At 36.6% G+C, this 16720-nt stretch overlaps 1 protein-coding gene across 1 annotated transcript in view; it reads left to right on the top strand.

Moving 5' to 3' along the window:
- Positions 1-16720, top strand: part of DOCK2 (dedicator of cytokinesis 2) — a 1640323-nt gene that overhangs the window by 1561367 nt on the left and 62236 nt on the right. The window contains 1 exon segment of the mRNA XM_053718563.1: positions 2967-3135. Coding sequence (XP_053574538.1) covers positions 2967-3135 — 169 coding nt within the window.

Genomic DNA, 16720 nt, shown 5'->3' with positions numbered 1-16720 from the left:
ATGTTTTTTTTTACAAGCAAAAGAGCTGAACTTCTTGGGGCATGCCCTGCAAAGGGCCCTGTTCAGGGCTGGTAAGGTAAAAGAGCTTTGAACTTTAGTAATTTAGAATAGGGTAGGGCATTTTTTATTTTGGGGGTCTTTGTTATTTTATTAGGGGGCTTAGAGTAGGTGTAATTAGTTTAAAATTGTTGTAATATTTTTCTTATGTTTGTAATTATTTTTTTATTTTTTGTAACTTAGTTCTTTTTTATTTTTTGTACTTTAGTTAGTTTATTTCATTGTAGTTATTTGTAGGTATTGTATTTAATTAATGTATTGATAGTGTAGTGTTAGGTTTAATTGTAGGTAATTGTAGGTATTTTATTTAATTAATTTAATGATAGTATAGTGTTAAGTTTAATTGTAACTTAGGTTAGGATTTATTTTACAGTTAATTTTGTAATTATTTTAACTATTTTAGCTATTAAATAGTTCTTAACTATTTAATAGCTATTGTACCTGGTTAAAATAAATACAAAGTTACCTGTAAAATAAATATTAATCCTAAAATAGCTATAATATAATTATAATTTATATTGTAGCTATATTAGGATTTATTTTACAGGTAAGTATTTAGCTTTAAATAGGAATAATTTATTTAATAAGAGTTAATTAATTTCGTTAGATTTAAATTATATTTAAGTTAGGGGGGTGTTAGTGTTAGGGTTAGACTTAGCTTTAGGGGTTAATACATTTATTAGAATAGCGGTGAGCTCCGGTCGGCAGATTAGGGGTTAATAATTGAAGTTAGGTGTCGGCGATGTTAGGGAGGGCAGATTAGGGGTTAATACTATTTATTATAGGGTTAGTGAGGCGGATTAGGGGTTAATAACTTTATTATGATAGCGGTGCGGTCCGCTCGGCAGATTAGGGGTTAATAAGTGTAGGCAGGTGGAGGCGACGTTGAGGGGGGCAGATTAGGGGTTAATAAATATAATATAGGGGTCGGCGGTGTTAGGGGCAGCAGATTAGGGGTACATAAGGATAACGTAGGTGGCGGTCGGCAGATTAGGGGTTAAAAAAATTTAATCGAGTGGCGGCGATGTGGGGGGGGCCTCGGTTTAGGGGTACATAGGTAGTTTATGGGTGTTAGTGTACTTTAGAGTACAGTAGTTAAGAGCTTTATGAACCGGCGTTAGCCCAGAAAGCTCTTAACTACTGACTTTTTTCTGCGGCTGGAGTTTTGTCGTTAGAATTCTAACGCTCACTTCAGACACGACTCTAAATACCGGAGTTAGAAAAATCCCATTGAAAAGATAGGATACGCAATTGACGTAAGGGGATCTGCGGTATGGAAAAGTCGCGTCTGAAAAGTGAGCGTTAGACCCTTTTTTGAGTGACTACAAATACCGGAGGTAGCCTAAAACCAGCGTTAGGAGCCTCTAACGCTGGTTTTCACGGCTACCGCCAAACTCTAAATCTAGGCCTAGGTGAGCCAATAACATGAGGCATATATGTGCAACCACCTATTAGCAGCTCCTTAGCCTACCTATGTATCCTTTTCAACAAAGGATGCCAAGAGAACAAAACAAACTATGTTATGCAAGTAAATTGGAAGTTGTTTAAACTCACATTCTTTATTATCTGAATCCCAAAATAAAAATATTTGGATTTCATGTCCATATAAACAAAATTATAAAAGGAAACAATGCTCACACCAGTGTTTTATACGTACAAAAAAATATACTTATGGTCTCAGTCCATCTAGTAATAATAATTTATTGAGAGTCCATAAATCCCAATAGTGCTGGCAGCATCTCTCCATTCACAGTGGTAATAGGGCACCAAAATTGTGCATTAACTTCCAAAATGATTCCAGTTTTAAGAAGAAATAGATGAAATACGCTCACAAGAATGAAGCACCTGATTGAACTGAGCTAAATATCACGTGCTGAGAATTTCTCACAAACCTCGCAGCTGGCTCATTCACAGGCTAAGATGGAGACAGGACGGCTTCCAAACAATCCTGTACAGAAACAACAAGAATCAAATGTACAATGTTAATAAACATTTACTGCTCACTTCACAAACAAGCAGGGAGGTTTATGGGAAATTCCCAGCACATGATATTTAGCACATTCCAATTGGATGCTTCATTCCTGTGAGTAGTTAAAGGGACAGTAAAGCATGCAGTCTTACAAAATTCCCAATTTACTTCTATTATCTAAATTGCAGCAAGGCACTACTGGGAGCTAGCTGGTGATTGGTGGCTGCACATATATATGTCTCTTGTCATTGACTTGCCAGTGTGTTCTGCTAGCTCCCAGTAGTGCATTGCTTCTCCTTCAACAAATGATACCAAGAGAATAAAGCACATTTGATAATAGAAGTCTGTTGGAAAGTTGTTAAAATTGCATGTTCTATATAAATCAGGAAAGAAAATTTTGGGTTTCCCTTTAGGTGTCCCTTTAAATTTTATTAAAAACCTACCAATTTCAATCATACAGTTTCTACTAATGTTCATTGTCTTTTAGGTACTTTTTTCCAATGCTCACATGAAAACTAGCAGGAGGTACCTCTCAACCAATGAGCATTAGCAGGAAGTACCTATAAACCAATGAACATTAGCAGGTGCCTAGTAGGCAATTAGCATTAATGGGAATTATATTCAATTTAAATTTAAACAGCTTTTGGTTTACTTCTTTTGAGGAAAAAAAGATATTCAACATATTTAGATGCTGATCTTTCATATGGACGACAGAAGGGTTTTTTAAGTACACTTTCCCTTTAATACAATTAACACCTGTTGTTTTCATAAATGTAGTAAATCACAGTACACTGTCTTTATCTTACTACAAAGTTATGTTTACAAATTTAGTATTTTTTGTGTTGTACATATTCAAAAATGTAAATGCTTGCATGGTGCAGTACGAAACATTTATAAAAAATTAAAAGAAACACATTGACTGACCTTCTCCTTCCTTTAGCTTTGACCTTGAAGTGACATCGCCCAAGGCCAAAAATCAAGAGGCAGAATCAAATTTTCTACACGTAAATGCTGACGCTGATGTTAAATTAAGGAGAGCCCGGAAAAAAAACAAGAGAAGCAGTGTGGTATTTGCAGAGGAAAAAACAGCTGAATCAGAATCCAAGAGAGTGAGTAATAGTCTCATTTTATTTTTTATTACTGTGTGCTAGAACACTATGGGCACTATTTATTAATATATGTGGCAGAAAAGGGTCCCAGGGAGGCATTTGATGCCCACATTTCTGATAGCACAAGCATATGGTTGTAGAGTCCCACCCCCTGCTCTTATGCCATTGGTCAGTCTTGTCAATTAAAGGTGGCAGAGGGGTTAGAAAACAGTTGTCTTAGCTGCTGATTCTTAACTTGTGGGTGCAGGCTGGTTTGAGTTACCCTGAGTTGCATGCAGTCTCGTAAAGAGAGCCCTGTATCTCTACTTATGCAAAATCTTGTTTAATGATTTTAATGGGATCCAAAATGATGCACAATCCCTATGCTCTTTTACCAATATTCAGTGTTAGTGGACAATCAATTTTGAAAGGTTAAAGAGACAGCAAAGCAATGCTTTAACACAAATGTAACATTAAATGAAACATTACATTTTACATGAGTTCTGAATTTCTGTAGTAAAATACACTTTCAATGCACTTTTATTGTTTATATTTTTCTTAGATTGGGTTATGGCTGTTACATGATACAGGGACAGGGCTGATGCTAGGAGTTTTGATCACACTTGAGACCCAGTCACATTTTGCTGCCCCTCCCCCTGCCATTACTGCTTCTTAACAAAGTGTTTTAATTGTGTGTTAAGTAGCTATAGATAACTATTTTGTCTATAATGATAGAGAAAAAAGATTTCTGTTATCACATTGAATTCTTGACTGTTAATCTGATTTATTTTAACTAAAATAGCTATAATGGTTACTTTCTGCATATCATAACATACAAAGTGGTGGCTCTTCAAAACCTAGCAAATTGGTGGCTCTGCATAATGAATCCAACAGTGGTGACAATATATAAGACACACAAACCTGAAGGCAGTATGACCTATTTTCTTTTCCACAATTATACCTAGGCTGATACTAGCATGTCTAACAGGAGAATGAATGGAGCTGCAGAAAAACTGTCCACCTGCAATTGCAACTTGGCAAAATGTAAGACTACAGAAGAGCTCTGGTGTTCAATCCTGCCCCCTGCTCTTGGACAACCAGTTGCATGAGAGCAGGGCCTATCAATCACCCCAAACAAGTGAGAGTGAGGTGATACATCTCTGCCATCAAGGATAATAAGCAGAGACCGCTTCTTAAATTTGGGGTGGCAAACTCACTCTTCAAGTTCAGCTTCAAGTTTTCAGAAGCTGCAAATGCATCTTGATACATTTTTCCATAAGTATACATTTTTTCAAGCAATACAATAGACCACATTAACTAGCATTAAAGTGCTAAATTAAATGTTAGCCAAGGGACCAGTACAATTAACACTTTTTTTGGGTGTTCCCCTTCATGGTCAGGATAATGACATTTATAAACTAATTTAAACAACACTCTGCACTATATGATAATGCAAGACATCTATACATTAATAAACATGCCGCACTGTATAATTAATGCAGAAAACTTATACACTAATAACATATATGCTGTACTGGATAATAATGTTGAAAGTTCATACACTAAGAAAAAGAACAGGCAGCCCTGTATAATGATGATGAGTTCCTCTACATCTTGCAGGATATAAACAGTTGGAAGATTGTCAGTGCTCCTACAAGCGCCTATCAGCTCCAGGAATATCCATTAGGCTGTAGGTGAAGGCAAGTCCCACTGCTGTCACCAGCTTCACTAACTTTTATTACAGCTGCTAAAGTTTTGCAGGGAGCGCAGGGGCTATACAGTGAGATATTTCAGCCAGATACTTCCAGCTGTCCTGGCTGACCTGCACTCTCTTCCTCCCTATATTTCAGGGAAGCTCCCTTCCATTCCAGCCATCATGCCACCTTGCGGGAGTGCCCTTAGGTTGTCACCTTGTCTGCCTCTATTGTAGCACTGGCCCTGTATTGAGGACAAGGAAATACAATTTAAAAAAGTTTAAATTTGTTAGGAAAGAATCTACTACTCATATGAAATTCAGATTTCTATTGCATAGTGTATTTATTATGCATCTGTTATACATTTCTACTGTATACATTGGTGTTTTAATAAGCTTTACATAGGGTATGGCCATGGACTGCAAAGCAATGGAAATTTGTTAACAAAATAACAGTTTAAAGGGTCACTAAACACTTTTCATGTACCTCCCTCTAATGATAAGTGTTGACATTATGGAACACTGCAGGTATCTGAAGGAGAGTTGTTGCACATGTGCAAAACTTCAGCACTGGAATCTAGTAAAAGATAGTTTTCAACATGGCTAGAGTGAGAGAGATGCAGGGAATAACCTCAATACTTTACTTCAAATATATTTAGGGCCACATTACAAGGGACGTGCTAAATACATTTTTTTTTGCTCGCGGGCTAGTTGCCCTCAAAGTAAAACATTTCTGCGGCTGCATTAGCGCCAGTATTACAAGTTAAAAGTAAAAAGTTAACGCAAGAGCAAAAGACCAAGGAGCACTAACTTCAGGACTTTGGTTATTGTGACCACAGTAACTTTTTCTGCCCCTAGACTTTTAACCCAACAACAGTTCAACAGTGCTGAAGCCAAAGGTGTTCGGAATATATATATACAGTTTATATATACTGTGTATATATATATATAGTGCGTGTCTGTGTGTGTATATATATATATGTATATACAAGCAACAGAGAGCACTCACCGTTTGGATGTGAATCAAACAAAGTAATTTATTGTGAACGCTTTTGGGGAGTGACCCCGTCCTCAGACAATTCCAAGTGAAAATAACAATCAAGTGTACTCACCATTTCAAGTGAATTTATGTGCTAACTGTTTGCAAGCATCCTTCCCCCCACGCAAGCACCATGCCGAAACCGGAAGTGACGGCTAACCAAGGTAATGTTATACTGTTGCAATAAAAAATTTGGTATATGTGTACAATAAGTATACTACTCTGTGTAACCCTATGGGCTATAGAGTGTGATCAAAATATCATTTATGTGATATAAGTGCAATCTTGTGCACTAGTTATAGTGCATTACAAATATGTGATTTAGGTCATATAAGAAGTTAAAAATAAGGACTGGGTGGATGTAAATAGGAGAGAATAAAATAATTCCACAGGACTAACTGTATAGGAGTCATAGAGGGTACTCGTGGTTTTAACCATATCATATTCTAAACCTCTATACATATATAATTTTCTAAACCTATATATATATATATATATATATATATATATATAGTTAGTATCTATGAGATGAATATTCACTATTATTATCATACCAGAAATTATACTATAATATTAAGAGGAGAAGAGTATAAACATTATTATTCGTATCATAATGGAAATTATGCTATAATATTAATATAGATATCCAGGATACTATACCCATATGTTATTTGGGCTCTACTAAAATGGCTATACTGAATAGTAAAGGATAAACTATATTGTGTGGCAACCAAGGAACATCTATGCATCAGACTAGTGATCAGATAAAGATGAAGGGTAATCTAGGCAGCTCTTAATGTTATAAATAACTGCGCCAATCAAGTTGTGTATTAAGTCCATTTGGTACCAGGGTACCCAGTTCAAATGTCCATCTGGCTTCTCGCTGGAGAAGAAGTTTCCCTCTGTCACCTCCTCTTATTAGAGGCGGCATATGGTCAATTAATGTATATTGCAGATCCTTCACAGTATGTCCCTTGAGGAGGAAGTGTCTAGCCACTGGCTGTTCGGACTGTTTATTATCTATTGCCACCCTAATTGCTGACCTCTGATTCGCCATTCTCATGCGCAGATTATCAATGGTTTTTCCCACGTAGAATAGACCAGAGGTGCAGTGTAATAGATATACCACATATTGTGTAGTACAGGTCATTCTATATTTGTGGTAATATCTTTTAGTTCCATTCGGGTGTGTAAAATAGGTGCCCGTAGTTAATGCATTGCAAGTAGTGCATCCTTTGCATCAATAGCATCCTGGTTTCCCTTGTAACCAATTGGTCTTTTGATAGTTGTGTGTCAGATTTGTTTGTACGAGAGTATCTCTGAGTGATCATGCTCTCCTAAATCCCACTCAAGGGACTTGTGCATTTGATAGTCGGAGTTGTTTATCCGACGTCAATATCTGCCAATTTTGTTGTAATAATCTAGATATCCCTTGCTTATCTTGCGAGTATGTGGTTACAAAGGTCATCCTGTAGTCTACTTCCTCCTTATGTTGCCCTGTGTCCTCTTCATCCAATAGAGTATCCCTTATTCTCCTTAGTTCCTTGTTTGGGTATCCTCTACTTTCAAATCTACCTTGCATCTCATTTAGTTGCTGTATAGTTTTAGCTTCTTCTGTGTTGTTTCTTTGAACTCTTTTCATTTGTGAAATGGGTAGAGCTTTTTTGAGGGCTGGTGGGTGATTTTTCTAAACAGCGTAGACTGTATAGTGCCTTCCTTTTTATAAAGTCGAAGATCCAGAAAGTCAGCTGAGATAGTACTGTGGTTCATTTTGAATTTCAATGCTGGACATGTAAAATTCAGTGTTCGGTGCCATGTAAACAGTTCTTCTACTGAACCTCTCCATATAATTATAAGATCATCTATATACCTATGAAATAGTATGATCCTGGGATCTTTGAACAGCTGCGTGTCATGTTCTTCAAATTCTGCCATAAACAGGTTGGCATAAGATGGGGCCACATTGGACCCCATCACTGTCCCTGTGAGTTGGAGATAAATATCCTTTTCGAATTTGAAGTAGTTGTAAGTGAGGCAATACTCTAGAAGCGTTAGTAGTATATCTACTGAAGGTCCAACATAGGGGTATCTGGATAATTGGTTTTTAACCGCTCTCAGACCCAATTTATGGGTTATAGCAGTGTAAAAACTTGCTACATTGAGGGTTACCAGTAGATCAGTGCCCCTTATATCTTTAAGCGTCTTACATATTTCTAATAGGTGATTTGAATCCAATAAGAAGGAGTTCATCCTTTTGACAAGCGGCTGCAGATGTGTGTCAACAAAAATGGCTTAAGGCTGTAGCATAAATTGTATTGTTAACACAATTGGACGTCCCGGGGGATGTTCCAAGGACTTATGTATTTTTTGATTTTAAATGCTTTATTGAAAAACGTATAAATAATACAAACATGAGAATTTGCAAAATGGTACATATGCATCAGTCTTTTGTTTTGTTTTGGCAATTCTATAAATTACAAGGGAATAACAAAGAAAGTTTAATTGACATACAGAGAGAAAGGTAATTCCCTTTTTTTTTTTTGTGTAATAAATAAGATACCCTTTATGGGTCAACAACAGTGAGAGTAATTATTGGTTAAATAAAAGAAAGTATCTAATTAGGTATTTAACTGTGTAAAATATAGTCTGGTTACATGATTCCTGCAGGTAGAAAAGAGAAGGGTTGTAAGGTCGAGAAGATAGGTGGAGAATCGGTTGGGGCTGAAAGGTCCATTGTCGTTTGTAAGCAATGGAGTGTAAAGGTAGGTATGTAAAGAAAAGGTATTGTAGGGTTCCTTATGTTGTATGTGGGGGTTGTGTGTGATTGAGGTATTCTTCCCATAGGAAGCAAATGGAGTGGTAGTCGTCTGTCTGTTTATTGCGGTTGTAGTGGTGTTTTTCTAGTTTGAGGAACTGAGAGGTCGTTTCTTTCCAAATTGAGACTGACGGGAGGCTATGGTTTTTCCAGTGCTTTGGTATCAATCGTTTTGCTGAGTTTGTCATAATAGTTAGTAATGCCAGTCTTAGTTTACATTTTATTTTAGTGAACTTGTTAAAAAAGAAAAACCAGATATTTAGTTCAAGATTTGTTGATAAGAAAATTTCGAATTCTGCTTTGATTGATTCCCAGTACTCTTGGGCGACAGGACATGTCCACCATATATGTGTTGGGGTGCCTATGTCGTTGCAGCCCCTCCAACAGTTTGGTGAGAGCTCGGGGAGAATGGCGTGTAGTCGGTATGGGGTAGGACTTATGTATTTTTTGACCTGTATAGAATACAGGTAGTCGAGGATATGTTGTTTTCAAGAAGTCCAATTCCTGTGCATTTATTTGGCCTTCTTGATATATTCTGTTCAAATATTTGTCAATTGTTTTCTTAAAGGTTTTTGATGGATCCATGGGGAGTTTTTTGTATACACTGGTATCTTCCAGTTGGGATAGAGCCTCTTCCCTGTAGTCTTTGTAGTTAAGGATCACTATGGCTCCTCCCTTGTCTGCCTCCAGTATAATATTATCTGGATCTTTGGCAAGTGTTTTTACTGCCTGACATTCCACTTTGGACAGATTATTATATCCCATGCCCTTATTCCCCCGTATGTGGTTCTCTAAATCTCCTTGGAGTAGACGTTGATATGTCCGGATGCTGGAATTGGTACTATGAGGGTCATATGAAGATTTTTTTCTTAAATAAGGTGGTATCCTTGTTTGTTGTTGTCATCCCAAAGTGCTCTTTAAGCTTTAGTTGTCTATTAAACTTTTGTAAGTCCACAAAAAGGGCAAAATGATCTGTGGCACATGTGGGAATGAAGGTAAGTCCTTTATTAAGTACCCTATATTCTACATCCGTGAGTGCTCTTGTGCTTAGGTTAACCTCTATATCTGTGTCTTCAAATTTGGCAGTTTTGGGGGTTTGGCCTTTGTGGCCCCCCGTCTGATGTGTGGCCGTGGCCTCCCCCATTTTTTGACCGTGTTGTGACACCTGTTGGATACTGTGGTTCCTTATTAGTTGTAGAGGTCTGTTCCTCCTCTGAGCTAGCTCCAGAGCTGTCAACAGTAGTGAGTGTGGCTGGTTTCTTATATCTGGGGCGTCTTGATCATCCTGGGTAATCCCTCTGTCTCTCTTACTTTGAGAGTTGCCAGATGTAAATGCGGCGATCTCTGTAATCATTAGTGACCATCTCTAGCTTTCTATTTTTAAATTGTATTTGTTCAGTTTCGTACTATATCATCTCAGTTTTCAGTTTGTCTAACCAATTATCCTGTGTATCATGTCTTATGGTATCAAAATGTACTTGCTCATATTGTGCTAATTCAATATTCGTCTGTTGCAGTTGTATACCCACTTCTTGAATGACTAGCAGTAATAGGTCTAGGGAACACTTATTCAGTATACTGCACCATTTCTCACAGAATGATGGATTATATCTGCCAATTGTAGCGGTATTTCTAATTCTAAACCCTTGTGGAATGTACTTTTTTCTATAGTACTCCGAGAGGTAAGCCCCGTGTAATTCCAAATCTTTAAGCCGTTTCTTAAGCTTAAGTAAATGGTTGTATATGTATACCGGTTTGTTGGTTACCGGTCCTGTATTAAGAACATCAAATAATATATTAGCAGCATCTTCTTCTGTAAATTGAAATGTGGTAGCCCCCGGGATATTATCAGGAGCTGCAGTAGTCAAGTAAGTTGTCTCCATTGTATAGAATGTATAACACAGTATACCCAGTCCTTATATTAAAAACAATAGGAAGTCCATATAATATTATAGTCAGTCTTATTAGGTAGTTGTAGGGTGCTGTAGACAACAATAAATATGGTAATCCAACAAGTTCAGCACTCACTAATCAATAGTAATTTCGGGGTGCCTCCCTAATAATGATTATATACAAGCCACAGAGAGCACTCACCGTTTGGATGTGAATCAAAAAGTAATTTATTGTGAACGTTTTCGGGGAGTGACCCCATCCTCGGACAATTTCAAGTGAAAATAACAATCAAGTGTACTCACCAGTTCAAGTGAATTTATGTGCTAACTGATTGCAAGCATCCTTCCCCCCGCGCGCGCTCCATGCCGAAACCGGAATTGACGACTGACATCATCGTGCTGAGTTCCGGTAACGTGCCTAATACCTATTGGACAAAAATGTAAACAAAGTGGTAACCAAGGTAATGTTATACTATCGCAATAAAAAATGTGTACAATAAGTATACTACTCTGTGTAACCCTAGGGGCTATAGAGTGTGATCAAAATATCATGTATGTGATATAAGTGCGATCTTGTGCGCTAGTTATAGTGCATTACAAATATGTGATTTAGGTCATATAAAAAGTTAAAAATAAGGACTGGGTGGATATAAATAGGAGAGAATAAAATAATTCCACAGGACTAACTGTATAGGAGTCCTAGAGGGTACCATTAGAGGGTAACATTAAGAGCTGCCTAGATTGCCCTTCATCTTTATCTGATCACTAGTCTGATGCATAGATGCTCCTTGGTTGCCACACAATATAGTTTATCCTTTACTATTCAGTATAGCCATTTTAGTAGAGCCCAAATAACATATGGGTATAGTATCCTGGATATCTATATTAATAATATAGCATAATTTCCAGTATGATACGAATAATAATGTTTATACTCTTCTCCTCTTAATATTATAGTATAATTTCTAGTATGATAATAATAGTGAATATTCATCTCAAAGATACTAACTATATATATATATATATATATATATATATAGGTTTAGAAAATTATATATGTATAGAGGTTTAGAATATGATATGGTTAACCACGAGTACCCTCTATGACTCATATACAGTTAGTCCTGTGGAATTATTTTATTCTCTCCTATTTACATCCACACAGTCGTTATTTTTAACTTCTTATATGACCTAAATCACATATTTGTAATGCACTATAACTAGTGCACAAGATCGCACTTATATCACATAAATGATATTTTGATCACACTCTATAGCCCCTAGGGTTACACAGAGTAGTATACTTATTGTACACATATACTAAATTTTTTATTGCGACAGTATAACATTACCTTGGTTACCACTTTGTTTACATTTTTGTCCAATAGGTATTAGGCACGTTACCGGAACTCAGCACGATGACGTCAGTCGTCAATTCCGGTTTCGTCATGGCGCGCGCATGGGGGGAAGGATGCTTGCAAACAGTTAGCACATAAATTCACTTGAACTGGTGAGTACACTTGATTGTTATTTTCACTTGGAATTGTCTGAGGACGGGGTCACTCCCCGAAAACGTTCACAATAAATTACTTTGTTTGATTCACATCCAAACGGTGAGTGCTCTCTGTGGCTTGTATATAATCATTATTTGGGAGGCACCCCAGAATTACTATTGATTAGTGAGTGCTCGACTTGTTGGATTACTATATATATTGTATATATAAATATAAGCTCCCTTAATTTTATTTACATACATATGTTCAAACAAAGTATAAAATAAGACAAAAAATTATAAATATCAGAAAAATCCCACCGCCTTTTTCTTGAATGCTCTTCACACCAACAGAATAGGATGCACGGAGATCAAACGTGTTGAGTTATAATAATGAAAATGTTCCCTGCACACAAAGTAATAAGCAGACTAGATAAAAACATCACATATATGAGGTATGTATCACCCATTCAAAGCAATAACAGACACTGTTAAATTCTATAACTAATCCAGTGTTTATTTCATTACTATATGCAACATTCTCAGTGTATATTAAATAACATGAAGTAAACACTGGCACAGATGGGAGACTGGGGATTTTTAGCTTAATCTCCCTCCTTAATACTAGAATTCAAAACCTTTCAAAAACCTTTTAAACTGTTCTCAGCTCCAAATCAGAAGTTTTGCTTGAACTCCTAAATAATATATGTGATCTCTCCTCTCGCTCTATGGGACACTGTCACTGTCATACAACACATGGGTGTGGTCTAACATGCTTGTCTTTGTGGCCCAGTAAGGCAACAAACTCCCAAAGTTATCAGCTCTCTTTTGAGGAAACAATTAAAGGGACAGTCTACACTAGAATTTTTATTGTTTAAGAAGATAGATAATCCCTTTATTACCCATTCCCCAGTTTTGCATGAGCAACACAGTTATAATTATACACTTTTTACCTCTATGATTACCTTGTATCTAAGCCTCTGCAAACTGCCCACTTATTTCAGTTCTTTTGACAAACTTGAAATTTAGCCAATCAGTGCTGACTCCTAGGTAACTCCATGTGCGTGAGCACAATATTATCTATATGACACACATGAACGAATGCCCTCTAGAGGTGAAAAACTGTCAAAATGCATTCAGATAATAGGCGTCTTTAAGGTCTTACATATTAGCATATGAGCCTACCTAGGTTTAGCTTTCAACTAAGAATACCAAGAGAACAAAGCAAAACTTGGTAATGAAAGTACATTTATTTTGGACTAGACTGTCCCTTTAAAGGCTCAGATTACAAATGGGACACTATTGATAGAACAGGAATGGGAAAGCTGTAAGCTTAGTGAGCAATCTGTTATTACACGTCAACTGTAAAAAAGAATTACCAGAAAAAGGTTTAGCACCTAACATCTCTTTAGAGGGCCCTATACTTTCAATGGATAGCGTGGCCGCTCTAAACATTACAGACAGTTCAGTATTCTAGCAAACTGTTCAGTAAAATCTTCACAAATATACAGGACACTTAAAGGGCCATGATACCCACATTTTTTCTTTCATGATTTAGAAAGAGAATGCATTTTTAAACATCTTTCTAATTTACTTCTATTATCTAATTTGTTTTATTCTCTTGATATTCTTTGCTGAAAAGCATATCTAGATATGCTCAGTAGCTGCTGATTGGTTGCTGCACATAGAAGTCTCATGTGATTGGCTCACCCATGTGCATTGCTTTTTCTTCAAATAAGGATATCTCAAAAATGAAGCAAAATAAATAATAGAAGTAAATTGTAATGTTGTTTAAATGTGTATGTTCTTTCTGAATCATGAAAGAAAGATTTTGGGTTTAGTGGCCCTTTAAATGTCCATGAGTGTATTCTTTGTTAAAGAAGCAGCAATGCATTGCTGTGAGCTAGTTAACACATTGGGTAAGCCAATAACATGAGGCATATATGTGCAGCCACCAATCAGCAGCCCTTGAACCTACCTAGGTATCCTTTTCGACAAAGGATACCAAGAGAACAAATCAAACGTGATAATAGATATAAATTGGAAAGTTGTTTAAAATATCATGCTCTATCTGAATTGTGAAAGAAAAAATGTGCGTTTTGTGTCCCTTTAATAGCTGGATTACGAGAGGAGCGTAATATTTAGTTTACGCAAGAGCAATATTTGTGCTCCACTCAATAATACCATATGTGCGCTGGTATTACAAGTGTGGTGCAATACGATCACGACCTTGCGTTCGCATTGTCCGGAAGCCAAAAGCTCACAAGAGCACACTTCCATAGGCTTAAATGGAAGCCTCATTTTCATGCCAACAGACACAGCAAACCACCTAGCGCAGTGCAGGGGGCAAATCGTGCAGCATTTGGCTGCAATAGATAAATATATACAGTATGTATATGCTTTTATGCATATATATTTATGTGTTTAACTGTGTATATACAAATATAGACACCTAAATATATTTGTATATATTTTTAAAGAAAACAGAGTCCCCCATTGACATCCATGTAAAGGCACTTTCAGTGCTGTTTTTTTCTAACACCCCCCATCCCCTTACTTTAACCTCTTATAACTGCTTTGTGCAGTTTTTTTTTAAACTAAAGATGCTCAGATTTTTATTTTATGTTACTCTACAGTCCTTTGGGGGCAATTGGGACAACTTTTTTTCATTAACCAGAGATCTGATCTCTGGTTAATTATTTCTAGCGCTAAGTGTAAAAGTGATCTTGCAGTAGCATTAACCAGCCACTTGTAATGGCTGGTGATTTAACATTCGCTGGTAAAGGGACAAATTTGCCTCTTTACCAGCGAATGTCAAGATAGAGTCTCACTTTTAATCTAGCCCTAAATGTATAATGCCTTGCCTCCTATGCCTCAATGCATTACAAATATGGAGCAGAACTTCGAATATTGCAACCTCATTAATATATTCACCCATAGTCTTCAATGGAGCGTGAAAAGTGGAAAAAACTAACACCCTACTCGTGAGAAAAACCTGATCACATTTTTTCAAATGCACTAACCCGACATGAAAATATGAATATTTCACATTCCAATGTTCTTCAAATAGAAGAATATGTTCTATTTCTTCATAAGTATAGATATATACAGATATATAAATAGTAATATATATTTAAAAATACATAGAACATATTCCCATATGTGATGAACATTGGAATGTGAAATATTTACAGTACAAACATAGTTAAATACTTTATTAAATATGAATATTGCATAAATATGTTTTAAATGTTTTCAGCTACTTAACTGCAAAGGGCTTTAATGCACTTATATATACAGCTATACATGTGTACATACTGTATGTACTGTATCTATGTGTATATATGTCTGTAAATATATAAATATACATAAATACATATGTACACACATATTTAAACATACATATACATCTTTAGAGATGTATATGTATGTATCTCTATGTTAAAGCCCAGTGTCTGCTTTTTTTCCCTAACACTTGAGACCACGGGGCCGATTTAACAAGGGCCGAATGGCCCCTAATCGCACTCTTTCCGTGCGAGTCTTCAGGCTCACCGGAAACAGCAGTTAAGAAGCAGCGGTCTTAAGACCACTGCTCCTTAACTTGTCTGCCGCCTCTGAGGCTGCGGACAGCAATCAACCCGATCGGGTTGATTGTCACCCCCTGCTAGCGGCCGATTGGCCGTGAATCTGCAGGGGGCGGCATTGCACAAGCAATTCACTGTGAATCAGAATGGCTTGTGCAATGTTAAATGTCGACAGCATATGCTGTCACCATTAAGCAATGTCGGACGGACATGATTCCCTACAGTGAATCATGTCTGCCCGACATTTGATAATTCGCTCCCTCATATCTTTGAGCCCTTATAACTTTTTTGTGCAATTTTTATACAATAATTGTTATTAGATAGTGTTATTATGCGTGTAACTGTAGTTAAAAATGTATTTTTATGTGTTTTGTGACACTTTTTTGTTTCACATAATATTTAACCAGAGCTCCGAGGACTAGGGAATCATTTTAGCGAAAATTGCGTTTGCGCTCACCCGTTCACATTCACTTTCAATTTGTAATACGAGTACTCCTTCCGACGTACGCAATCAGCTGTGATAAACCCCATATTGCTTGTGTGTAACTATTTGCGTGCCTATCGTAATCTGGCCCTATATGTGAAAAATATGCATGTTAGTATCAAGAGTGGGGTCTTAGGTAGAGTTTGGTTGGGGGTATTGAGTGACCCCACAGACCATTGTGCCCCCACACCTACAGATTGTTCTGTATTTATTTGAAAGACAGCAGGCAAAAAAGTTAGCATGACTTGAGACCTGAAGTAAAATGTTAAAAGTGCTAAAATAAAGGTATAATACAACACATGTAAAACAAGTTAAAATAAAATATTACATTCATATATAAACATATTCAATGTAAAATATATTAAAATGAATGTATAAAAAGTGTTTTAAAGAGATAATGTATATGTTGTTGTAAGGTCTTTGGAGCTTAGTTATACAAATGTTGCTGGACACTTCGATTATGCACTTGAATTACATGTAAAAACACTAATTATATATTGTGTACTTAAAAATTAAAAGTAATATTAATATGAGGTTGAAAGAGATAGAGAAACATACACACAGAGACACAACACAGCAGTAGACACAAACACAGGCAGAGACACAG

The sequence above is a fragment of the Bombina bombina genome, chromosome 6 (assembly GCF_027579735.1).
Source record: "Bombina bombina isolate aBomBom1 chromosome 6, aBomBom1.pri, whole genome shotgun sequence".
Lineage (NCBI taxonomy): Eukaryota > Metazoa > Chordata > Amphibia > Anura > Bombinatoridae > Bombina > Bombina bombina.
Note: the sequence above shows the minus strand (reverse complement) of the source record. Positions and strands in the feature narration are given on the sequence as shown.